The following is a 24,890-nucleotide window of genomic DNA, read 5'->3' as shown; positions in this document are numbered from 1 at the left end:
GTAATTCTCTGTTCTATGGTTGTGGGCTCAACAAAAACGTGAACAAAGATTAAGTGTGGTGGTGATGACCTATGCTGGAATTGAGAAGGTTGGACAGAGAATATGGTAAGACCCGGTCTATTTCTCGGCTTGAGGGCGGCGCCTTGAGGAGCATAGACTGTAAAGTAAGTAAGCGACTTTAGTATGGGAGAGGGAAAGAGGAGAGAGAGGAGGGGGGGAGAAAGAACATCAAATCAGGTGAGAGGGGGGTAGGTATGCAGTAAGGAGGGTAGTGAATGGATGAAGGTGGAAGTAAGCGATTGTAATTATAAATCAGCGAGTAAGATGTCGAGACAGTCGCATTAGTATAAAACTATTTGCCGCCGAGTGACGGAGCCAGAAAAGCAAGTCATTTCATGCAGGAACCAAGGATACAGTAATCGCCGACGGCCGTCGAGGTTACTTGATGTGAATCGGAGCTCGGGGGACAGCGGTACTACAGAGTAATGAATGAAAACTTCCATGGCCTGATTGACAGGAGGGAAAGAATTACAAGGTGTGATGAGTTGTTGTGGCGAAAGGGGGCGTGGGAGAATGAGGGCGGTGTATAATATAGGAAAAGCCCATAGGCCTTAAAGTTACTGGCAAGACCCTGGACCCAGTAGGGTACTAGAAAGAGAGCTGGAGGTTGTCTTTATTACCACTTCATGAGTGCGCTACAGTAGGTATGTACGGGCTACTGTACCTTAAATGACATTTTACTGTACATACTTTATGTATGTTCAAAGCCAAAGGGCGCGGCTGCCAGCTGGTTGACGGAAAGCTCGGACAGGGTTGGCGCGCGATCGGCCATGGGCGGCGCGAAGCACCTGGATATTTTTTAGATAATCGAGTACCGCGAGACCACTTACCGACTGTGTTATCCCAAGCTGGCTATCCTGTTCGGACACGGCAACATCAACTGGAATATATGTTGGTGACAAAATCCTTGGAGTGCATGATCTCAGACTCATGGCCGCAACCCGAAGCGAACTAAGAGGTCTTTGAACTATAGCGCGCGCTCAGGCAATATTTCACCTTCGGAGAGCTGAGGGCCCCGGGGTCTGCCTTGGCCTTCGAGTGGCTTTTGGTCTCATCGCTTTCCGCGCGAGGGAAGCGCGGCAAGGGTCACCTAGACTACCGTTAGGAGACCATTTCCAACCCCATCTAGGTACGTACAGTACAATCAGCATTTACTATCTGCCTGTGCGGTCAGGTAGGCTAGTGGACCGAAGGGGTTGCCTGCAAGTTGAATTTCTAAGTGACGGAAAGACCGGTCAGCCTTTTCCACCGCTTGGGTAGCTCAGTTACTTAAGTAGTTGCGTTGTATAGTAAGTAACTACTAGGTACCGTCTGGCCCTCCGCTTCCAGCCACCTCTCCACTGTTAGCAGTGCCGCTACGCCAAGCAGGAGGGAGGTGAACGCGGCCAACACTGTACAATACATGCATGGGCACAGTACGGAGTAGTTCGTGGACTAGAAATCAGCTGGATCTAGACAAAGACCAAGTCACACAGGTAGTAAGAAGCACTGTCTCACTTTCAGTTGCTGAGCAGAAGGTGAGAGAGTAAGCAGGAGTATCTGTCCAGCAGAATGTCTGACAACTACTCCTAGTCTGTTCACATTACTCGACTGCTCTTCTTAAAATCAAATCGCTAGGGCTGAATAGTCTTAAACTCCTCAGCAGCAGCTTATATCAAATCAGTATGCTCAGCAACACGTAGCTTGCTGACTTATGAACAATTGATGAGCATTGATAGAGGTAGTTCAGAGACTAGGTACACTATAACATACAGACAGACAAGCTTATATCATCGAGTCTCGGAATGCAAATCATGTATGATACTGCTGAAGCTATTTTGCGAGCGGGGAAGTACCAGTTATTTGTGTCTTAAGGTGATTTAGTTAGGAAACATATATTAGTCATCCGGATAACTCGAGTTAACTAACCAAGTTAACCTCCTAAATAACTAGGTACTAAGTCAACATAATTATGAGTTACTAGGTACCTGATACTTCAGTGACTTGGCTTGTTCAGTCAGTTAATGGCTTTTCACTGACCAGTCAGTCTAACTAGTTAAATCAACCTTGAGTTAGTTGAATAATCTCACTAGTCAACTACTAGCCAGCTAACTTGTGGTAATGACTTAGTTCTTTAGCTACTTAGCTAATCCAAGAAATGAACCACCAACAGCCTGAGGAACGCGCTGCTTCTCACCGCCAGGCAACTGCTAGTTTTAGTCCACCCTCAGACATCATATCATTATCCTAAAGCCAAAGATCTCAGTGAAAATTACTACTGCTTCGCAGTTTAGCCACCCCACTTTCCCCTTCTCTCCTGTGACTGGTGCATTCTAAAATCGTACTCTGCTCCAAGCTCTCCTTACCTCCGTCGTACCCCTCCAAAGAAGCCTCTACCCCGCCAAGCATCTTGCCCACCTGCTACCACCTAACACCTTATTAACCCACGGTCTCTCTGGGTGACTTCGACCCACTTGGTATCCTGCTCGAAGGCCGAGGTGTGTGACGCACAGCAACATCAGACTTGCGAGCGCGATGTCTGTTTCCATACAGGAGTTGGACAACACTGTCCGAGCCTTCTACGAAGGCAAAGGCGATCTGGTAAGCTATGCTGCTTCTTCATGCAAGCTTCTGGGATCTAACCAGTGCTAATCTGCGTCAATTCTGTTACACATAGCAAAAACAAGCCCAGCAGACTCTGACCGATGTAAGTGAGCAATTTTCATGGACATCTTTGGAGCGGGTTTCTCTGATTTGTACTTGATGTCTAGTTCAAACAAAATGAAGACGCCTGGATGCTTGCAGCAAATATCCTCCAAGAGTCCTCATATCCACAAACCAAATGTGCGGTGCTTAACATGATGATCAACGAAGGTAGCGAGATACTGACTTGTCTCAGATCTTGCTCTTCAAGTTCTTGACGATGTGATCATGACACGGTGGAAGATTTTACCTAAAGAACAATGCTTAGGTAAATCTTATCTCTTTCCAGTTGCACGAGGGACTTGCTAAAGATCGTTAGGCATTCGAAATTTTATCGTTCAATTTATCCTCCAAGCCTCCGAAACAGAGGAGAAGCTAAGGAGTCAACGCGTCCTTTTGAACAAGCTTAACCTGGTGCTTGTGTCGATTTTGAAACAAGAATGGCCACACAACTGGCCAACATTCATCAATGATATTATCCAGTCGTGCCACTCGAGTCTTTCGGTTTGCGAGAACAATATGGCCATCCTTCGCTTGTTGTCCGAAGAAGTCTTCGATTTCTCTCAAGATCAAATGACTTCCGTGAAAGCGAGGAACCTGAAGACTTCTATGACCCAAGAGTTTTCCTCCATTTTTCAACTGTGCAGCCAGGTATTGGATAACGCCAACCAGGCGAGCTTGATTAAAGCTACGCTGGAGACACTACTGAGGTTTTTGAATTGGATTCCGCTCGGATACATTTTCGAAACGAACATCATTACTACCCTTCTCACTCGCTTTCTGGGCAATGCAGAGTACCGCAATATAACTCTCAAATGCCTTACAGAGATTGGTGGACTCCAGATTGGTAACCCTTATAATTACGACGATCAGTTGGTTCGCATGTTTACGGAAACTTTGAACACTGTCTCAGAGATCATTCCTTTATCGCTGGATTTGAAGCAGACATATTCAAAGAGCAACTCACGAGATCAGGAGTTCGTGCTCAATCTGGCTCTTTTCCTTTGCAGTTTCTTTAGTGCTCATCTCAATGTGAGTTCTCGCCACCTCCCTTCTCACCTCCTTCAGGCCCTGATGTGTTTACATGTTAAGCTTATTGAGACGCTTCCGAACCGTGACTACCTAACTCACGCCCATTTTTACCTGATTCGTATTAGTCAAATCGACGATAGGGAGGTGTTCAAGATCTGCTTGGAATATTGGACAAAACTCGTGCAAGAACTCTATGAAGAGATGCAACAGCTTCCAATTACTGACATAAACCCCCTGGTGAGCATGGGTGTAAGTGGGTTATCAAACGGAGGCGCCCCTCATCCCAGTGCACTGGCCAACTACGCTCTTCGCAAACACAAATACGAGGAGGTTCTCTCCAGCCTGCGTACCGTCATGATTGAGAAAATTGTTCGGCCCGAAGAAGTTCTCGTCGTGGAGAATGACGAGGGTGAAATTGTTCGCGAATTCGTTAAGGAAAGCGACACAATCCAGCTCTACAAGACCATTCGCGAATGCCTCGTTTACCTCACTCATTTAGACGTGGTCGATACAGAGAATATCATGATTGAGAAGCTAGCCAAGCAGGTTGACGGGTCCGAGTGGTCTTGGAACAATTGCAATACTCTTTGCTGGGCAATTGGATCGATTTCTGGAGCTATGAACGAGGAGACTGAGAAGAGATTCCTCGTCAACGTCATCAAGGATCTTCTCGGCCTGACCGAGATGAAGCGCGGAAAAGATAACAAAGCGGTTGTTGCTAGTAACATCATGTATATTGTGGGACAATACCCGAGGTTTCTGAAAGCGCACTGGAAATTCTTGAAGACGGTGGTCAACAAGTTGTTCGAGTTCATGCATGAAACGCACGAAGGTGAGTGTGGCCATACCGCGCTGGACAACCCTTCTGATAGCGTGCAGGTGTTCAGGATATGGCTTGCGATACCTTCATCAAGATCGCCAACAAATGCCGACGACACTTCGTTGCTCTCCAGCCAGGCGAGAACGAACCTTTTATCGAGGAAATAGTTCGCAATATGAGAAAAATCACTTGCGATCTCTCACCCCAGCAAGTGCATACTTTCTATGAGGCTTGCGGTTATATGATTTCCGCTCAAGGTCAGAAAGGTCTGCAGGACCGACTAATTGAGAATCTCATGTCGTTGCCCAATGTCGCTTGGGATTCCATCATTGCACAGGCATCACAAGATCCTAAAGTCCTGGAAGATGGCGAAACAATCAAAATCGTTGGCAACATCATGAAAACTAATGTGGCTGCTTGTTCTTCGATTGGAACATACTTCTATTCTCAACTCGGACGGATATACCTTGACATGTTGAACATGTACCGGGCATCCAGTCAGCTCATTAACACTGCTGTTGCACAAGATGGTAACGACTACCCCATTCCTGGAATTAAGCCTGAATCCCCTTGCTTGTGCTTGATCATACTCGTCACATTTGTCCTTTTGAAGCATATGTCTGATTTACTGCTCAGGTGAAATCGCAACAAAGACTCCCAAAGTCAGGGGCCTCAGGACCATCAAAAAGGAAATTTTGAAGCTCATAGACACTTACGTGCAGAAGGCTGATGATTTGGAGATGGTAAATTCGAGCATGGTACCACCATTACTTGAGGCTGTTCTCGTGGACTACAACCACAATGTGCCAGACGCACGTGAGGCAGAAGTACTGAACGTTATGACTACCATTATTCATAAGCTACACGTACGTCTTGTCCTATTCCCTACTACAGATGACTATGTTCGCTAAGACTTATCTTCACTACAGAATCTTATGGAGGATAAGGTTCCCATGATCATGGAGAGTGTATTCGAATGTACCTTGGAAATGATTAACAAGGACTACTACGAATATCCGGATCATCGCGTGCAGTTCTTCAAACTGCTGCAAGCGATCAACTTGTATTGCTTTCCAGCCTTACTCAAGCTTCAGCCCCCCCAGTTCAAGATTGTCATTGACTCTTGCATGTGGGCAAGTAAGCATGTCAATCGTGAAGTTGAGACTACCGGCCTTACAATGTGCCTTGAACTCATAAACAATATGGCGGAAACGGACATCCAAACATCGAACGCATTCTTTCACCGGTTCTTTCTTCAGATCCTTGGGGATGTGTTCTATGTACTTTGTGACAGTGACCACAAGGCCGGTACGCACCACTGTCCCGCTTGTCACGAGACCATACTCACTTTCTGCTGAAGGTTTCAAATCTCAGGCTATGCTCCTGTCGCGCATGTTCTACCTCATTGAATCGGGCAAAGTACAACAGCCTATCTACTCCCCTGACCAAGCGCCCTTGGGAACACCCAACAAAGACTTTTTGCAAGGGTATTTGGCGAACACCTTACACAACGCATTCAAGAACCTTCAAGAGTATGTGCTCCTAATTATCTTCGAATGTCTTGATGCTGACCGTTGGATCAGAATTCCAGCCAAACAATTTGTCGTCGGGTTATTTACCTACAACGATGATTTCAACAAGTTCAAGACACACTTGCGAGATTTCTTAATCTCCTTGAAAGAAAATGCAGGCGACAACGCCGAATTGTATGCAGACGAAAGGGAGCAGGCAGCGCGAGACGCCAAGGCCGCCGAACGGGATCGTGCACTGAAAGTTGGAGGCTTGTTGAAGCCGTCCGAAATGGATCAGGATGAAGAAATCTGACTTGAAAAGGAGCTACGTGAGGAGTTATCTCCGTTCACAAGGACCGGAGACTCTGAAGTCTTAGCGCGCAGTGATCCATCTGATGGCTGGTCGTATTATGGGTTCTGAAATCGACCAACGCCCAACAACATATCATATCCAAAACTGACCCGTTCGCGAGCAACACCACCTCAACCACCTGTGCCTACTTCTACTTCAGTGTTTATGCTTCAGGGTAGACCAATTCTATATTCCTTCAATTTGGAGCACCCCTTGGCATGATTCATATCAGCCGTCAATTAATTGTTGCCTTCAAATGTTACGTTTCAGCGGAAGCCCAGACAATCTGATACCTTGTTAAATTGAAAGACGAACATCTCTTTTTCAAGGATGTATACCATTCCCTGTAAAGTGTATTGTGTTAACAATCTTGTGAATTCAATGCTTTCACAAACCCGGTTATCCCCTGCGCGGCCTAGTCTGCATAATGGTTCATGTGCGCAGTTAGTCGTTCTTACCACCTAATCTGTGCCCAAGGTACGTAGTAGGCAAGATAGGCGCGCCAAGCGAAGTTGATTAGTTGGGCGACTTATCTTAATATTGCTTACTCAGCAACTGACATAGGACGGTACGAACAGCAGCGACTTTTTCAGATCATAAGCCAGAAAGGCCGTAGCCCATGATACATGTCTGGCCTGGTCGCCCGGAAATATTTAAATTGTTGCAAGATCCTTGACCTGGTATCCCCTATTGAGCCGACCTTTGACCCGCCAAAATGCCCCAGACTCATCATCTAGTTTCAACTTCAACTAGTGGCTCCAGAACCGAATCATCAGAAGAGTCTACCGCAAGTTCTTCAACGACTCGTATATCAGCGACTCTTAGGCTACGTGCAGAAGGTGCAGATAATCCTCCCAATCCTAGCGAGCATGGTGGGAATCAAAGGTCAATTCGGCGTATACAATGGAGGGATGATGTTATAGACAACGAAGGAATGGGAAGGAAAAGCTCCAAAGGTAAGGAAGCATGCGTCCGCTCCATTAGCCAGGCCAATAACCTCATTATAATCGACTTTAAATTGCTCATTCGTTGCAGTCTGCTGTATCTACCATAAAGCTCGACCTGTCGGTGAAAGTAGCTCAGAATCGGAATCATCTGACTCCAGTGATTCCGAATCCGACTCCGACTCCGATGCCGACAACCTGACTCGCGGTAAAGACGAGCAGCAGTCTTGTCGTGACGGGAGTTGTAATCATGAGCGCCTCAGACGTACAGCACCAAAACGGACACCTAATGATAGAAAGACGAAAGTCAGGAAACCGAGCCCGAATGCCTACGAGAGGATGTCTAGGACTACCAGAGGACATTGAACAAATCAAGAAAATTCCATGGGAGCTCCTACATTCGCAGCAAACCATTGATTTTTGAAAAGGGAATTCAGAACTCGCTTCAACTCATGCTACAATCATGCCCAGAAATTGTCACATCACGCCTTTTCCTAGCATAGGGTTGGTTACTTTGCCAATGTAGGTCCAGCAATCGACCATGGCCAAAAAAGCGATCAACTTTCTTGGAGGCCAACGTGACATAGTCTCAGAAATTAAGGCATATACATCTGAAGTAGCTCACCCTCGATGGCGTTGCTCTTTTCAAGACTTCTTATCTCTATCATATTACGACTCAAATCATATGGAACAGCATGGTGCGCAATATGCCATGTTCCCGTATGAGACTCAGTCTGATCGTGATGTTATATACATAGCATTGTTTGCCTTGTAGAGCTTCAGAATTTACAACATCATACTTCTCCTCCTAGCAGCGGCACGCAGAGACCGCCCAATCTGCCTTGTTTCTGTGGCAACAGACTCAGCTGCAGGGATTCGAACTATATCCGCTGTAGCATGCCTTTCATGATCCAATAGCTCAAGGAAGTCATGGGACTTGATCGGTGATACCCTTGAATTATCTGGGCCGGAACGCGGAGATTCATTGTCCGCTAGGATTGCCTCGCCTCGCTTGGATGTGGCTTCATTGAAAGTTCTACGGCCGGTCGAGCGTCTGTTTGCTTGTCGAGCTATACGTTGTTGTTGCCCGTATGCATCCAACGATGTCTTGCTCGTATTGCCATCTGTGGCCTCTGTTAGTCGCGTTCCGAAGCATTCGTCGGATCCAACATCTGGTAGATGCGTAGCGCTGTCTTGAGCTTCGAGTTTGTGATCATTATTTTCGACTCCAGTCAGCATCAAATCGGAACATTCACTGCCTCCTTGCGCTTCCTCATAGGTCATTGCAAGGTCATATCTGCTTGCAAGAGAGGCCTTGCGCCTCCTTTGGGACACCATTTTTAATTTCTTTGAGGGAGAATCCCCAGTAAGATTCATCACAGGAGTTGGCGAACCCGTTCCTGTCATATTCAAAGTTGGTGACTTCACTGCATCCGGTCGGCGCCGCGGACACGCATCTTCGTCCTCTTTTGTGCTTCTCAGGGCTTTCATTGTGCCAGAGGTTCTCCGTTTTTGATCACCAACAGCCGCTACTAGCTCATCCGTAGGTCGACGCATCTTATCACGTAGATTAGGCTCCGCATAACTTACAATAGCCCTCTGGCGTCTTGCCGGTCTGGATGATCCGGTGGCTCCACATGCCACTGCACCCCTTATGTCCGTCCCTGGTGTCGGCTGCTCGAGCCGATCTTGGGTCAGGGACACTGAGTTTACTAATTCGTGTTTATCATTCGCAATCCCTGCCCCGCCGCAGGACGCGCCGGGGGTAGGGTGCTTGAGCGGTCCGCCGGGTGTCCCACCCCCATGCGGCGTGCATGATGTAGCCTCTACGAGGCTTGTCGTATGACCCTTGACTTCGAGCGCCGACATGACGAGATCCTCTTGCATATCATCGGAGAGTTCATGGGAGGCATTTCTCGGGGAGTGAACGCTGGTATTACTGCTTTCTAAACATTGCAGTTAGCTCTCGAGGTGCATGGCCATAAAGAGACGTTTGAGCTTACTTGGCTTAAGTATCCTTCGCCTTGCCTGCTTGTTAATTTTCTTGCTCTCTACAAGAGGATGTACATCTTCCTTGATAGAGCCTCTTCCGCCGCTTGCTGAGTCCATCAGCTCCCCCTGGCCAGGAGGCGAACGAGTCTGCCGGTATTGAAAGTCGTCGTTATCATCTACCGAGCACTCTAATTTATCTTCGATAGCTGATGAGAACTTTCGCTTTGCGCCAAGGCCAGGTTCAGTTTGTGGGTGTGCCTGCTCAGTGGTTGCCTCACAAGCTGCGAAGCGAGTTTGTGGTTTTGTCGCATCATCTTCGTTTTCCTCTGTCCCGGGGTCAGATGTAGGTTGAAGGACCATCTGGGAATCTGTCCGCTTCATGTGGGTTACTAGCGACTCGTTTACTGCGATCTCTTCTTTGGCGGGGAATAAATTGTTCGTGTGTATGGTGGCTGACTCAAGACCTGCCGGGGACTCGGGATCAATGTGATCGCTGTTGAGTAGTCCCTGTATACTGTGAAGCCTGAGAGTAGTTAGCGTACATACGAAATCAAAATCTGCAGTATGATATCATTACTCCAGCGTCTTCCTTGGGAAATACTTGTCTTCGAGGATTGTCGGAAGTCTTCCTTCCTCCTCATGAGTATTAGTTCGCTCCATGTCAGCTATTTTGCGCTCCCAGCTTAAAGCTGACTGCGGCGTCGAACTCGTCATCTGCGCGCTACTTTGCTTTTTGTTGTAGTCACGCGGGAGCTCACCAAGCTCAGTCACCAATGTGCTCAGTTCCATCAACTTGGCGTCTAGTTTTGATTTGATGCTATATACCCCGTCCTGGAGTAGCTTGGTAGCCTGGCATCTTTTAAGCTCCTGCTTGAGTGTTATTGCTTGCTCCCGTAGAGAAACATTTTCGGCGAGTAACTGTGAAACCTCCGACTCCAGGCTACGGATGCGGAGGGACTGTATGGAGTTGACTCGGGCAATCTCGCGGTTCTGCCGCACAAATCGTCTCTTTACTGGCGTTTGTTAGATGACTCCTCTGAAGAAAAGTGATCTTGGGCTTTGGATACAAACTCACAGCCTTCAATGGACTCTGTCGACGTCGTTAAATCATTCAATCGAGCCATACTTATGTAATGAACAAAGGCAGCGGCTAGTAAACTCCTTCTTGAATCATGACCGAATCAGAGAGCGTATCGGAGGTGTGGGAAACGAGAGCCCGTGATGGAATTCTTGTTGCTTAGGATAAGTTTGGGCTAAGATGCCTCGGAAGATGTAAACACGATACGGTTTAGCTTGTTGACAATTGTCCAAATATGGCCTAGTGGTGGCGGCCCTGTCTGGCCCCTCTTCGGCACCCAGCAGTCAAATCCAGTTGACGTGACCGTTCTCCGGTGTTCAATACAACGATAATTCGGTTCAAGCTGATGCTGATCAATTGCGCTCATAACACCGGAATCACTGACTGCGAAGGGCCTCTTGTATTTGTGCACAGATACACTGGATCTCGCGATTTGTTGCGTTCCCTAGTCGCAATGTTGCCATCGAGTACCTCCGTCACAGCGTCGTTTCGTCCGCCGAACCACACATCAGCCATTGTGCAACAACGGTCATCGGTCCTGGCTGCTCGCATAGCCTCAAAGAAAGCTGAGCTTGAGAACTTGAGGAAACTTCGAGACATGAGCGGTGTATTGGCGGCACAGATGGAAGCTCTTGAGGTCAAGATCGGGACTCTTAAGGACGGGACCGAAGGTGCGTTGCCAGGCCAGGATAGACAGGGCTGCTTCTGACTCTTTCCGTTCTGTGATTCTAGCTGTTGCGTGTGTTCTTGCGAACTGGGATAATGTTTTGCGCGCGATCAGTATGGCCTCCGGTGAGTACTCTTGTCTAGACATTCTGGGTCATATATAAGGATGAACTGTGCTAATTGTTCCAACTATAGTAAATCCTGCCGGCCTTGGGGCCACGAGCAAAAGCGTGCCTAATAACTCGCAACTACCCGCAACCCTTGTGCGGGTTCCCTTCGAAAATCATCGTACATCAGGTGACCCGTGATCGTTGCTCGTTGCTGAACATGGCATAGACGATTTTTTGTTCATCTTTACACAAGCACAAGTTGCCGTCATTAGCCGGGCAGAATTCGCCTCTAGGTCCCGGTCACGGTAACTCTAAATAACAGTGGAACATGACTCGTACTGCGGGCGTTGCCATGATGGACCTCGCCGTTGCTCTGGTCCCTCAAGGCGCCAGGCTATCGAAGCATGGACCACTTGTTCCCTGGAAGGCAATCAGCTCGGGGCTATTTCACGAGAATGTCGTGGCACGCTCGCTGAATGCTGTATTTTGACGCTTTAGCGTACCCAAAGGTACGTGTCGAGACCGTTGTCTCTCGATCGTATTAGCTTCTTGAATCTTGTGCGCGGTTTCCCTGTGGTCCCGTCGCTGTCTTTGCCAGGCATGTGAGCAAGGCTATATGGACAACTACAGCTAACTCTGGGCCAGCTCTTGCTTTCTTCTGCCTCCAAGCCTTTTGTTTGTCTGTCGGTTTTTCCCTGGAAACTCGCTGGATTACTATTGAGCCGCCATTCTTCACCTGGTGTCGATGACAATGCTTCTTGAATGAGGATACCCTGCTACGGCTAACGATGTGAGACCAGCAACAGAGAATTGGGCAAATAAGCCTATCTGCCTATTCATCTTGTGCAGTGGTTGAGTCCTTGTTGGAAACACAACTACTGGGGCATCTTTGTTAGTTCTCCCACTGCAATTTTCCTCGCTCTTATATCAGACTCTAGAGGAATCCAGGCTTTGAGATTTCAGTCAAGGCTGGGTGAGGTCATAGTATCAGTGTGACACACTGACTACCTCCTGCCAGTCGCCTGTTTCCATGCATCGCACAAGATCCATTACCTAAAATCTGTATAACTTCCCTAGTGAAATACATTCCCTCGCCACACCATCCCGCGTTTTCTTAGCCGCCTCTATGTCGAGGGTTAGACGTTTCCTGTGCGCAATGCGCAAAGGCCGGTCACGGTTCTCGTTAGCAATAGGTTATGATGGCCCACAGTACCAACGGTTGGCTTGATTTATACGTTCTCGGAATATCACATTGGTATGTAGAATGGGGCTGTGGTTTAGTGGTATAATATTCCCTTAGCATGGGAGAGGTCCGGGGTTCGATTCCCCGCAGCTCCATTTTTTGCTTCACTCCCTACGGAGTATTGTTCCAACTGTGCGTGAGGCTCAATGTGTCGAATTCTGTATACCTCGGCCTACATATATTAACATTTTAATACATGGAACTTTTGGATTAATTCTATGCGGCTTTTCTTCTTGATCCTTTAGGCCCCAATGAAAATGGCAACCGTCATGTAGAAAGAAGTGAAGAAAATAAACATTTCATGCCTTCTTATGGGTTGTTTCGAGGTATTTACTATAAGCAATTACCATACAGATATAGCACGGTTCCCGCTGTCATATGTTGCAATAGATGCGAGTAAGTGTTGTTGTATGTGTCGATGTGTTGTAGGATAGACAGATTAACAAGTAGCTATAGAGTACATAATTAGCCATACCGAAAGGATGCCATGGGGTGGAAACATGCAGCAGTCTACCCACGGAGCTGAACCACCACACCGGCCGAGTATATGTTTTTACCGCCTAAGGTGAGCTGGCCAGTCAGGCTCTGGGCAGGGTGCGTGTGATACTGGAGATCTGAAATCATTGGAGTATTACTGAGCTGTTGTGGCATATACCTCCCTTTTGCGCATACATCCTCCATTGGTCTCCATAACGAACTGCTCACTGTTCAGTGCTATAAAGATGTGCAGCAAACAGTATCTTGCTGCCTTTGTTGGCCTGTACGCAGGTTAGTGCCAATATACCCAGCTGATGGTTGGTTTGCTAAATCATATGTGAATATAGTGTGTGCAGTGCAGCTATCGCATTTCTGCTGTCGCTGGGATGTTCTGTCATCTTCTTCTTTTCGTGTAGGTGTGGTAAAGGGGTTTGTGTTATATTCCAGGACCAGTTCACTAAGCCGTCTATTACATGCGGCCCCGATTCATTCCATGGACTGGTCCTAACGGCGGACCTATTGACCCTGGCTGATTTGATTCGACTGCCTGGGGGAGGATGATTGTAAGGCAGACTGGCCTTGCACTTCCCTTCAGCCTCGATTCATCATGGTTGAGCTATAAGCAGTACCGTTCAGCTGCACAACAGACACCTTCACTCATACATAGGGACTAGTATATCAGCTCGCTTAATCACCTCAATCCTGTTATTTTTGATGCCGGTGATATTATGTGTGATCTAGTAATTATTGGCTACACTGAAAATTGATATAAATATCTAATATTGATGTTTACTTATCTATCAATATGTGGTGTACCCCAAGACACTGAAAAGACTCTGGATCATACTCATACGCATAGCTTCGAAGCTTTTGATTTGGTGCCCAGAAAACCCCAATGAAAATAGTAGCGAGGGGATCCCCAGTCAACGAAAACCCCAAGCAGTAAGTATCATTGATTTCGGAAACACCAGGAATCCTAATATTAAGATATCTGTACAGTGAGCTGCCGGTGCTCCCTAGTAAGTAGCAGCGTCGACATAAAGATTCCACAAGTCCTACTCTCAAGGTAGTTAAGGTTCAGTGCGGATGTGTTGCCCTCAAAGTTATTTATGATACGGTTGAGCACGGCTTCTACGTACGCTAATCTATGGCATCTAGCCCCAAACAAGTAGCCACCGTCCGAACAGATCCAGGCGCATTTTGAGCCGACATCAGCCCGCCTGTGACCATAGCCTACTTGATAAAGGTTACCTTACCTAGGACCAGTGTTCTCTGATTGCTATGGTTATCAACCCTAGCTCTAGCTGGACCGTTTCAAGTTGAATTTGTGGGCCGCCCAACTTGACCCAGGGAGGAAAGGTTAAACCCATTTTATATACAATGCTGGCTACAATGCTGGCTGACCTTGATATTGGTCCAAAAACATTGGAGCTGCGGGGAATCGAACCCCGGACCTCTCCCATGCTAAGGGAATATTATACCACTAAACCACAGCCCCTCCATATAGTGATTAAATCTGATTAAATCACATTACATTGAAGCTGTAATGGGTGTGTCGAACCGCAGCCACCAACCCAGAAGATGGTTGTCTGTGAGCTATCCCCCAAAATACAGATTATGTATGTAAATATGCGTCTCCCAACCGGATATATCATTTATGTCTACCTTATAACCATATGTCATTACTGGTCAGGGAAGTAGACTGGCTCACAGAGCGTAATGGAGGTGGTGCATATCATAGTATATAATTTGGAAGAAGAGTAGCTCCTAGGCTGCTTGAGGGCTTGCTTCAAGTAGCTTCCTGGTGTACGTACACTGTATGTAGTGAGGTATCTGATAAAGGCAGATCTTACCATGTTGGTGTCTGGAGAGCTGAGCAGCTTTGACATTCCCCGAGCACTGAAAAATCAAATTTAAGTACCAATACTGCAACGACCAACAAACACGGAAATAAATGTACTACTCGGCTCGAACTACACTCCCGTCTCACAGACTCAAGTGATAAAGCTTCCCGACAGGTATCAAAAGAGGAAAGTAGCTAACCTCGTTTGTAGGCTATTTTCACTCTGAGATTACCGAGTAAAAAGTACTTCAATATAGTTATATTATGCCCAATCACTGACCGCCTCTTTTCTCTACTGTTTACGGGTGCCCGGAATTGTCGACGGTACCAGCTCTGGCGCGGGGGAGGCGCCAGGGAGCGGGGGTCAGAAATGCCTAGACCGTTTCTGAACACCCCCGGGCTTCCTGGAAATATTACTTCCTAGCCCCATAGGCGTTTTTATTATATACCGTTCTTCTAGGCTGTAAAAGCCTAAAGAGAAACGTCAAGCTTCCTCTTATAGTAGTTCAATCAAGGTTTTTGAGGGTCGAATAGTCTCACTTCCGAACTATACATTAGTGAATACCTTCAATTATTGTTCTCTTATAAGGGTTCTAGGGTCTATATATGAATTTCAGACTAGCTATATAAAGGTAAATAAGCCTTTAAAGATTACAGTCAGCATTCTGACCCCTTCGCGCCAGGTTCCAAGCGACTCCGAGCTGGTAGCCCTGATTTTGAAGAAAAAAACCTCAGACAGAGATTCTGCTGCCGCCAGTTTCCTGCTACCTCTAGGCTAGCGCTATGACTCTATACCAGAGACAAGGATCTGTATTTTAGTAAATGGTATTTCATACATACTATTCCGTAGATAAAACCCCTTGTCTGACTCAAATGTGAAACTTCTTCGTAGATCATCTATGTGACCACTGTATACATAGAAGATAAGCCGACTCTAGTTAGTTCGCAGACCTTGACATATCCGAGGTTCCACCGGCCGTCGCCTGGCTCAGACATCCTTTCATAAAGGAATCACATTGTATGATGAATCACTATAATCCGCACTTCTTCTATCGCCATGACAACTGAAGCCTCTCACTTCAACGAAGCAGAACAGCGGATTCTTAATCAACAATAAACCTTTATATATATTGAGCCCGGGCAAAACCATCGAACCTTTCCGTAAACACAGTAGGTATTTTTCTACCGGCGACGCACTTTGCAACCAACATCCCAAAAATTGGAGTCGAGGGGCCGGTCGGTCGGCCCTCCTCAAGCCTCACTGATGATGGTGCTATATGACTCTTACCATACCTAAACGCGCCAAAAATGGAGCTGCGGGGAATCGAACCCCGGACCTCTCCCATGCTAAGGGAATATTATACCACTAAACCACAGCCCCTACTATATTTTCAATCACGCAATATATGTACAAATTGACCTAAACATAACGATATAGTTGTCCTGCCTTCGATCACTCCCGGCTTCTGAACCTCCATGCCCAAGAAGAAATGAATTTTTGTCTCATCATGACAACCCCACTACGGCTGAGTGCTAGAAAAGCATGGCATCAGAAATAAAGAGGAAGCTCCCGTGGTAAGAAGCCCACATGACTCCCTGTAGAGCCTACTGCTCTGCGGCCTTCGCTTCCCTATCCGCCGAAATAGCGCATGACGCCGGACCTGAATAGAAATCCAAACATAACATCTTCTAAGCATGGAGCTTCTATTGGACGATGCTGACTTCAATCTTCTTTTATACTTGATTGCCGAGCACGAGCTTATGACTCCGCTGAATAGGGAATTCGAAGGCAGTAAAGAGTACCACGAGCTTCTCCACGACCTTTATTCGGCGACCACAAGTCGTCCGATGCCCAAGGTGTTCAACGATACGTTAAGCCGGAGAAAACGAGATGGCGAGAAGACCAGTTAAACAGACTCCATATATTGGGATGCCACGGTACAATCGGAACGGATTTGGGGTCAATTTGCTTAAGCTATAAATCAGATGGCGCAATGATCACGCATATCAAGACAGACTGAGCAAATCTAGCGTGTGGAAGACGGCAATTCTCACGGAGTAAATGTCCCACATGAGTAGATAACAATCTAGCTGTGCTCAAGTAGAAAGTTGTAAGAAGCGTCAGATCCATCAAATTTCTCTCCTTTTCCACGTTACCAATCACTGAGCCAGGGACTTCGCAAGGGCTGCTATGTCCTTCGGCACAAACCTAGCTCTATATCTTCTAGGGATTGCCACAAGGCTGGTTGGATCTGACATACCCCTTACAGGATGCCAGTCGACATCCTCAACCGCTTCAATTCGGAAGCTGTTCAACGTGCGCATGAAAACCAGATACAACTCGCGATTCGCTAGAAGGGAGCCCGCGCACATGCGGTAGCCCATCCCATATGTGAACATAGGGGCATCTGGTTGCTCCAACCACCGCTCTGGTCGAAACTCGTCGGGGTCGTCCCAGACTTCGGGGTCTAGGTACATTCCATGGAATTAGCGTTTGAACTAAGGTACATCTGAACTTCGCGTGAGTACTACTACTGACCCATATTGCAAGCCCAGGAATTCAAGAAAAAAACTGTGCCCTTCGGAATGACAGTCTTCTTATAGGTTATGTCTCTGATGGATGTTCGTGGAAGTGCAAGTCGGAGGACGGTGAAGTATCTGCGGGTAAAAAGTCATCGTTGGCAATGCATATCAGGATCAGAGTAATCATGTAGAATACCTTAGACATTCCCGAACGAGAGCAGCAACATAGGCACATTTCTGATCATCTCCGGAGTCACAAAGCGGCATTTCCTGGCCATACAATCCTTGAATAGCTTTCGCGGCCTTGTCCTGAATATCTGGTCGTTGCGATAGAAGACAAAGACTCCAGGCCACCAAGGTGGTGATTGTATCGAGCCCCCCGGATAGCATTGTCAGGCTGATCGAGATGAGTTCATCGGTGTCCAGTTTGGCATCCTTGTCAAGAATCACATTTGCCTGTATGCAAGGCTTGTGTATACCTTTCTCCATGCGATCGTCAAGGTCTCGATTCAACGCGTTGAGGTATCTGTCCCGCCGATCTCTCATTTCTTTGGCCTTCCTCGAGTTTCCGTTAAAAGGATTTAGCCGTAGAAGCGGTATATAGTCCTGAAGATTACCAGTCGTGCTCCTGAACTTGCTGATTTCCTCTTCAACATGAGTGATTTCATCGAACAGGTCCTCCTCCTGAGACGCAACGCGCACTCCCCAGTTAAGAGTCAAGGATAGACTCAAACTCAAACGCTGAATCATCGCCATGGGATCCACCGGCATTTTCCCACCGTTCCCATAACGGTTCAACTCCTCGATGAAGGCTTTGGTTTCAACATCCAAGTGAGACACATAAGATTCCACAGAGGGACGATTGAGCGCGGAAGCTGCACCTTTGCGGCGTCTTTTCAAGGACTCGCTATAAGGGGAGGTTCCGATAGTGGTTCCTGCTGTGTTTGAAACAATCTATATTGAATAATTAGGCATGGAAGTCTGGAGAAACTAACAGGGTATTAGGAGTTAGTGGTGGGCGAGAAGTGGAAGGGTCTCACTTTGTGGAAAGTATAAAACTCTGGTCTCGAGCTCAAGGCCTGCGCATTCTGACCGAAGATAGTCTTCGCAGCCGCCGCTGAATTCACTACAATCACGGGGATATTTCCCAACTGTATCTGATAGACCGGCCCATATGTTTTGGACCAGATACGATATTGCTCCGCGGCGTTCTTGCGTATCTGGGCAAGGTTTCCAATCAGCGGTAAGCCGCGAGGACCTTTGAGCCCCGGCACTCGTGATGAAGCCCGAGTGAACTCATTGAGGATGACATAGGTAATAGGTATAGTGAGCAACAAGAGTGCCAGCGTCCGCAAGGGCGATTGTATGATATAGGTTTGTAGAAGAGAGAGGGCTGCTGCAATGGCCATTATGAAGGAAGACGAATATGATCAACCTTTACCTTCAGGATGACTGGCCAAAGAGCAACTTGTGATTTCAACTGGTGCTTGCCAGGACTTTAAACAGTTAGCGACGCATGATGACTCCCCACGTGATAGTTCCTGCAACTCCGCTCTCTTCCCCTTGTGAGGAACATTTCCGTTGTGTAAATGAGACTTCGACCTGCCCAATGACATTGTCTTTTCCCTCAGAAGAAAGCTGGACACTTCCCCCTGACTGAGATAATCAGGGTAGATCAACCTGGTAGCGAAGGATACAGTGGTGTGCAAGCCGAACAGGCACAAAGAGCGGAATAGCCGAGATTCCGCACTCGGACATATTCCGCCCCCGCCTCAGTGTACTTTCGATCGATTTTGCGGGGTTGAGACTTTTTCTTTGGCAGTGCCGGCGGTTGCGGGACATAGTTGACGCAAAGAAGCCACAAATAGCACGCGTGGCAAGTGGACTGGGTAGTGTATGAAAAACTGGATAGGTTTTGAGAACAAGATAAAGGGAAGCGCACCGCCTCCCCCCGACAGTCGATCAGCAAACATATCCGACTAAAATAGCCAAGTATTGCTCATGTGCATAAAGGTTTCGTATTGCGCAGAGCATGTACAGACTCAACCAGCATAGTCACAAGGCTTCCATTATTGAGATAGAAGAGTGGCTTTGTACCCGCGCTTGAAGTTGTCACAGAGTCATGTCCTTTGAGTCCGGGATGAGGTGCGTATCTGACCAGGCATGTCCTTAACAGTCATCCCGATAGAATGCGCTGGTTACAATCATACTGATAGAATATTTTCTCTCGGAGTCAAGATGTTGAGCCCCGAAGTGCTCATTGACGCCATAAGCTACCATGACATTCCCGAAGAAACCTGTACCTGGTCAAGTAGGTACATACCACGTATGTGTAAGCACCGATTACCGACTGGGGTGATCTCGAAGATCGCCTGGAACTGTCGGCAGGTACAAAGCATAAACCCGTATGATCAAGCTTCCGGGGTTAATTTCATGTGGCTGATAGTGTCTGCCTGTGATGAATATTCCGGTCGATTCGTCAAATGCGGGGCTCACAGCTAGGTATTGCGATGGACTGTGCAGAAGAGAAGCTTTGCGGGTAGGGCCGGAATTATTTCAAGTTGTTTTTTCCGGTGGGAATACCTCCCAGAGCATGGTACCTATTCAGTGCCTTAGGGCTAGGAGAGGTTAATGACTGCTTATGGCTGGTTGAACTACATCCTCCCAAGGAGAAAAGCACAGCATCCAAACAAGATTTGTAAAGGAATAATTGACGTCAACTATCGGCCACCCAGGAACAAGCCCGTTCAGTGACTGGTGGGTATTACGCCATGTTGTTCGGTCTACTACCCTGGACTCCGATGGACGTCCCAGACCAATGGAGTCCCGAGTACCTGAGAACGAGTACACAGTAGTAGTCCGTACTGCGGACTACGGAGTACCTTTACCCACCTTCCAGGGTCTGGGCTGGATAAGTGGAGCAAGAGAGACATCATCAACCCGAGGATCAAGCCTAACGCGCGAGGATGTTTTCAACACCCACGACTGAGATTTTGAGTAACTCATTTTCTTGGTAGTCAGGACTACTGTAAAGTGGATTTTGAGGTCTGTGGAAGCAATTACAAGAAATAGAACCTCGAAAGCGGTAAACAGTGATCTGGTGATCGCCTGCACCTTGTATAGCAATATTCGTGGTATTAGTAGAAGATACTCCAAGCTAAAATCTATAAAACCCATGTCTCTGTCCAAAGGGAAAGTGCCCTACCATGACTATATATCTGTACGTATTACATAGTGGCTTAGCTGTCGGACTACTAGATACTAAATTTACCGAGAGACTAACTACTCAATAGAACACATAGTCTGCAGCCGACAGTGCTTCAGGCCGGGCTAGACCCCGGCCGGACCGAAACAAGGGGGAAAGGGTGTATTTTGTACTCCGTAGTCTAGGGCCATATACGAAGTAATGTCGAGGATAAGAGGGGAGCTTGGACGAGGAAGGGAATTTGGGGGTTTGGGGGGGTGGGGGGGGGGGGGGAGGGGAGGTACTCCGTAAATAATCTTGGGGAGGAAAGGGGAAAGAAGGAGGAAAGAGGAGGGAGAAGAATGGATTGGGGAAAAGGATTGCAGGTGGTCCAATCTAGCGGGAAATCTTTGATGGTCACATGCGGGCACGGAGTCAAGCCTTGACTGCCAAATCACCGCCCAGACCTACCCACTGCCGAAGCTGCCGAGGTTCTAATTGGTGGGACAATGCTGATTGACGCCGCGGCGCCGTCATCGTGATCCACCTCCATTTCCCTCCAATTCCCTTCCCGGATTCTGTCTGTCGCAAAAGAGGCAGAGATCATGACGCACTGACTACTGCAGCAGCTGGTCTTCTCAAAGAGAGAAAGTTTTTTTTTTTTTTTTTTTTGCTTTTTCTTTTTTCTTTTTCTTTTTTCTTTTTCTTTTTCCTTTTAGAAAAGAAAAGGAAACGGAAGAAAAAGTGCAGCAGTTAATGAAAGACTTGGAAGGTTAGCCGGTTTCTTGAGCTGATCATCCACGCTGACACGGGTACACTTCCATAATCCTGTTCCTTCATTCCTCCCTCGACAACATAACTGTTATAGTACTAAAGTGGACCAGCAGTCCGACATTCGGATTATTCTTAAACATATTTCTGTATCATTCTCACTCTTCCTTCCCTTCGTCCTGTCTCTCCTCCTCATTTTACTCCTCAACCCTTCTCTTTTCCTTCCCATCTCTCATCTTCCAGTTCAAGCCCTCGGATTTCTCACTACCCTCCACCTACACATTTAGAATTATCCCGGTCCCATTCTCCTCGACTTTTCTCTTCACCACATTTTTTCCATTCTTCATCGGTAAGTCATTGTCAAAGAACTCATATGGTGTGTAGAATTGCACCAGCGCGATCTTGGCTTGATTCTAAATTCAGACCGGCCAGACTATTGGATATCTTAGCATCTATCCATATATATAATATCTTCAAACTGACACTCGCCTGCCATCTATTCCATCGGCAGTTCTGATTCGGCATTGCCCTGGGAGATAGACCACCAGTGAGACTCATTTCTGAAGTCACAAGTCACCCAGTATCCCGACCGCAACATACCATGGCTTCCCGTCATTCGCGTAAATTACTGCGACCGCTGCTCTATACGTCACTCGCCACGGCTGCGGGTGCTGGAGTGCTTTACATCTCTTACCGCCCTCGCAATATCCCTGGTTCCGAGGCCCCTGCGGTCCCGCCCCCAGGCTACCACGAAGGCCGCCTGGTGCCGCCTAGTTTTCCCCGGATCAAGTCTAGATTGGAACAAATCGAGGACCTCAAGCGATCTGCAAAGGGGGGCGAGGAAGAATATGATCTGCTAGTCATTGGCGGTGGCGCCACTGGCTCAGGAATCGCTCTTGATGCCGCAACTCGAGGGCTGAAGGTTGCCATCGTCGAACGGGATGATTTCAGTGCCGGAACTAGCAGCAAAAGCACGAAACTTGTACACGGGGGTGTGCGTTACCTCGAAAAGGCGGTATGGGAACTGGATTATAATCAGTCAGTCGACCGAAAATTCTTTCCTTCTTTCCAGGAGATATCTAACAGCTCCCTACCACAGATACGCACTTGTCAAGGAAGCCTTGCGGGAACGGAAGTATTTTCTAAACACAGCCCCCCATCTTTCTAGCTGGCTCCCAATCATGGTACCGGTACAGAAGTGGTGGCAGGCACCCTATTTCTGGGCAGGCACCAAATTTTACGACTTTCTGGCTGGATCAGAAGGTATCGAGAGCTCTTACTTTCTGACCAAGAGTAAAGCCATTGATGCTTTTCCGATGCTTAGAAAGGATAATCTGATCGGTGCTATGGTTTACTACGGTATGTATTGTCTCACAAGACGATGGCAGCTGCACTGTAATCTGGGATATTCGCTAATAGTGCGTGTATTCAGACGGTGCTCACAATGATTCTCGAATGAACGTTTCCCTGGCAATGACAGCTGCACTGTACGGTGCCACTGTTGTCAACCACATGCAGGTTACTGGCTTGACCAAGGATTCATCCGGCAAGCTGACCGGTGCCCACCTTAAGGACGTGATTCCAGGGAGAAACGGCCAGGAGGAGGGAGAATTCACCATTAAGGCGAAGGGTATTATTAATGCGACTGGGCCCTTTACCGACTCGATCAGAAAGATGGACGAACCTGATGTGAAGGAAATTGTAGCTCCTAGCTCGGGTGTTCATGTCATTCTCCCCGGGTACTACAGCCCATCAGACATGGGACTGATCGATCCGTCGACATCTGACGGCCGAGTCATCTTCTTCCTGCCCTGGCAAGGAAACACTATTGCTGGCACCACGGATCAGCCCTCTGAAATCACGACCCAGCCCGAACCATCTGAGAAAGACATCAACTGGATTCTCACGGAAGTTCGTCGATACTTGGCCCCTGATATCAATGTTGAACGAAGTGATGTGCTTGCCGCTTGGTCAGGAATTCGTCCTCTAGTACGCGATCCCAAGGTCAAGAGTTCCGAGGCTTTGGTGCGAAACCACCTCATCTCCGTATCCCCATCTGGCTTGTTGACTTGTGCTGGTGGAAAATGGACTACGTATCGGCAGATGGCCGAAGAGGCAGTTGACGAGGCTGTCAAGGTTTTCGGTCTGAAGCCCCGTCAAGTAACCGATGCGCCCGACATCAGCGGCGTTGGTGGAAGTGGACTTGTCGCCGATGGCGCTGTCCTTGATGGCTCTTGCCAAACCCATCAGGTCCGTTTGATTGGTGCTCATGGTTACTCAAAGACCCTCTTTATCAACCTCATCCAACATTATGGCCTCGAGACGGATGTGGCACAGCACCTCACCCAATCTTACGGTGATCGAGCCTGGCAGGTTGCGGCTTTGTCTTCACCCACCAATGCTCGTTTTCCTGTTCGAGGCCAGCGTATATCCACCCTCTATCCTTTCATTGATGGCGAAGTTCGTTACGCTGTTCGCCACGAGTACGCACAAACTGCTGTCGATGTTCTTGCACGCAGAACTCGTCTAGCGTTCCTAAATGCTGAAGCAGCCCTAGAAGCCCTTCCTAGTGTCATTGATCTCATGGGCGAAGAGCTGAACTGGGACAGCGGTCGAAAGGATGTTGAGTGGAAGGAGAGCGTCAAATTCTTGTCCTCAATGGGACTTCCCAAGAACTTCCTTGGTCTGAGCAGAGCGGACGTCGAGGCCGGCAAGGTTAAGCAGGTTGATATCGCGCAACGAGCAGCTTTCTCCAGGACAGGTAAGTCTCCTAAATATTTGGAGTAAGCGACCTCAGTGCTAAGATGTCTTACTGTAAAGATCCGTCAGCGGATGCGCTTGACAACGACAACCTCTCATCCGAATCGAACAAGATGATCGAACCCGACTCACCGGCTAACAAATAGAACAGTCACACACCATAGAGCTATCTTGTATAAATAATTGGAAGTGTATAATTGGCATATTCTTATGTTTTATTGACTCCGACAATCTCTTGGTTTGTCATTTTGGAAAAAGGGAGACGTGGGCTTGCGTTGTTCAAGCTTGCTAGCTTACAGGAGCGCTTTTTGTTTTCGTTCTTAAAACAGAAATCATCCGGTTTACTGGTGACCACACCTCGGCCGGATGGCTGAAGGGCTTTCTGTCAAGGATTTTGGGTGTCACCTGCCTGCCTCATTTCGTTGAAGGCTAGCTGAGTGTAACAGGGCCAGTTCTCACTGATGCCAGTAGTCATTAACCTTAATACTATCAGTCTGCTGGAGCCGAGAATGACGGCACCGATGCTCTTCATTCGGCGTTTGGACACACCACTTGAGGGAGTAGATGTGTTATTTAACCATTTCGTCTGGTTTTGAGCCCGGCAAGACCACTACAGGCCAAAATGTTGTTTTCTCTGTGTTGAACGCCGGAGAAACCGGTATTACATTTCCGCATGAAGGTTGCCCCGCGCGGAACAAGTTTCTGATAATGGGTACGAGAAACGTATATGATGGATTCGGTATGTAGGGTAGTCCATTAATAGCTGATTATCGCAGATCATGGCCTAGATCACAACAGCCAGATATGCTCAAATATATGTATGATGATTAGACATCGGACAT

At 47.6% G+C, this 24,890-nt stretch overlaps 7 protein-coding genes and 3 non-coding genes across 10 annotated transcripts; 6 read left to right on the top strand and 4 right to left on the bottom strand.

Annotated features, from left to right (window-relative positions):
- The first annotated feature begins 2,207 nt into the window (after positions 1 to 2,207).
- BP01DRAFT_354219 (exportin CRM1) lies at positions 2,208 to 6,771 on the top strand. Its single transcript, XM_025574376.1, has 11 exons — positions 2,208 to 2,640; positions 2,717 to 2,746; positions 2,811 to 2,883; positions 2,939 to 3,010; positions 3,062 to 3,774; positions 3,835 to 4,606; positions 4,654 to 5,124; positions 5,231 to 5,460; positions 5,524 to 5,902; positions 5,955 to 6,126; positions 6,178 to 6,771. Exons 1-11 carry the CDS (start codon positions 2,575 to 2,577, stop codon positions 6,416 to 6,418), a joined length of 3,219 nt encoding a protein of 1,072 aa, XP_025433684.1. The 5' UTR covers positions 2,208 to 2,574; the 3' UTR covers positions 6,419 to 6,771.
- A 294-nt stretch (positions 6,772 to 7,065) lies between these two features.
- BP01DRAFT_313702 (PPP1R11/YPI1 family protein) lies at positions 7,066 to 8,196 on the top strand. Its single transcript, XM_025572514.1, has 2 exons — positions 7,066 to 7,413; positions 7,493 to 8,196. The coding sequence occupies exons 1-2, from the start codon at positions 7,173 to 7,175 to the stop codon at positions 7,765 to 7,767; spliced, it is 516 nt and encodes a 171-aa protein (XP_025433683.1). The 5' UTR covers positions 7,066 to 7,172; the 3' UTR covers positions 7,768 to 8,196.
- BP01DRAFT_195130 (shugoshin family protein) lies at positions 8,002 to 10,632 on the bottom strand. The gene is made up of 4 exons (XM_025570983.1): positions 10,469 to 10,632; positions 9,971 to 10,406; positions 9,405 to 9,916; positions 8,002 to 9,347 (listed from the first exon to the last, which is right to left on the bottom strand). Exons 1-4 carry the CDS (start codon positions 10,515 to 10,517, stop codon positions 8,188 to 8,190), a joined length of 2,157 nt encoding a protein of 718 aa, XP_025433682.1. The 5' UTR covers positions 10,518 to 10,632; the 3' UTR covers positions 8,002 to 8,187.
- Positions 10,633 to 10,925: 293 nt separating this feature from the next.
- On the top strand, positions 10,926 to 11,445 carry BP01DRAFT_380259 (DASH complex subunit DAD2; the record flags this gene model as incomplete). Its single annotated transcript, XM_025577212.1, has 3 exons — positions 10,926 to 11,142; positions 11,204 to 11,263; positions 11,333 to 11,445. 3 exons carry the CDS (start codon positions 10,926 to 10,928, stop codon positions 11,443 to 11,445), a joined length of 390 nt encoding a protein of 129 aa, XP_025433681.1.
- Positions 11,446 to 12,513: 1,068 nt separating this feature from the next.
- Positions 12,514 to 12,585, top strand: BP01DRAFT_t72. Its single transcript has one exon. It is a non-coding gene; the product is annotated as a tRNA-Ala (tRNA).
- A 501-nt stretch (positions 12,586 to 13,086) lies between these two features.
- Positions 13,087 to 13,534, top strand: BP01DRAFT_195094 (uncharacterized protein). Its single transcript, XM_025570982.1, has 2 exons — positions 13,087 to 13,258; positions 13,315 to 13,534. The coding sequence occupies exons 1-2, from the start codon at positions 13,213 to 13,215 to the stop codon at positions 13,473 to 13,475; spliced, it is 207 nt and encodes a 68-aa protein (XP_025433680.1). The 5' UTR covers positions 13,087 to 13,212; the 3' UTR covers positions 13,476 to 13,534.
- Positions 13,535 to 14,393: 859 nt separating this feature from the next.
- BP01DRAFT_t68 lies at positions 14,394 to 14,465 on the bottom strand. The gene has a single exon. It is a non-coding gene; the product is annotated as a tRNA-Ala (tRNA).
- A 1,654-nt stretch (positions 14,466 to 16,119) lies between these two features.
- On the bottom strand, positions 16,120 to 16,191 carry BP01DRAFT_t67. The gene has a single exon. It is a non-coding gene; the product is annotated as a tRNA-Ala (tRNA).
- Positions 16,192 to 16,970: 779 nt separating this feature from the next.
- BP01DRAFT_290637 (putative cytochrome P450 phenylacetate hydroxylase) lies at positions 16,971 to 18,742 on the bottom strand (the record flags this gene model as incomplete). The annotated part of the gene is made up of 4 exons (XM_025571617.1): positions 16,971 to 17,278; positions 17,350 to 17,468; positions 17,530 to 18,287; positions 18,374 to 18,742. 4 exons carry the CDS (start codon positions 18,740 to 18,742, stop codon positions 16,971 to 16,973), a joined length of 1,554 nt encoding a protein of 517 aa, XP_025433679.1.
- Positions 18,743 to 21,450: 2,708 nt separating this feature from the next.
- Positions 21,451 to 24,534, top strand: BP01DRAFT_354215 (glycerol-3-phosphate dehydrogenase GUT2). Its single transcript, XM_025574375.1, has 5 exons — positions 21,451 to 21,637; positions 21,721 to 22,326; positions 22,388 to 22,647; positions 22,721 to 24,049; positions 24,109 to 24,534. Exons 2-5 carry the CDS (start codon positions 21,890 to 21,892, stop codon positions 24,192 to 24,194), a joined length of 2,112 nt encoding a protein of 703 aa, XP_025433678.1. The 5' UTR covers positions 21,451 to 21,637; positions 21,721 to 21,889; the 3' UTR covers positions 24,195 to 24,534.
- Positions 24,535 to 24,890: the final 356 nt, after the last annotated feature.

This window comes from Aspergillus saccharolyticus (assembly GCF_003184585.1).
Source record: "Aspergillus saccharolyticus JOP 1030-1 unplaced genomic scaffold BP01scaffold_6, whole genome shotgun sequence".
NCBI lineage: Eukaryota > Fungi > Ascomycota > Eurotiomycetes > Eurotiales > Aspergillaceae > Aspergillus > Aspergillus saccharolyticus.
Note: the sequence above shows the minus strand (reverse complement) of the source record. Positions and strands in the feature narration are given on the sequence as shown.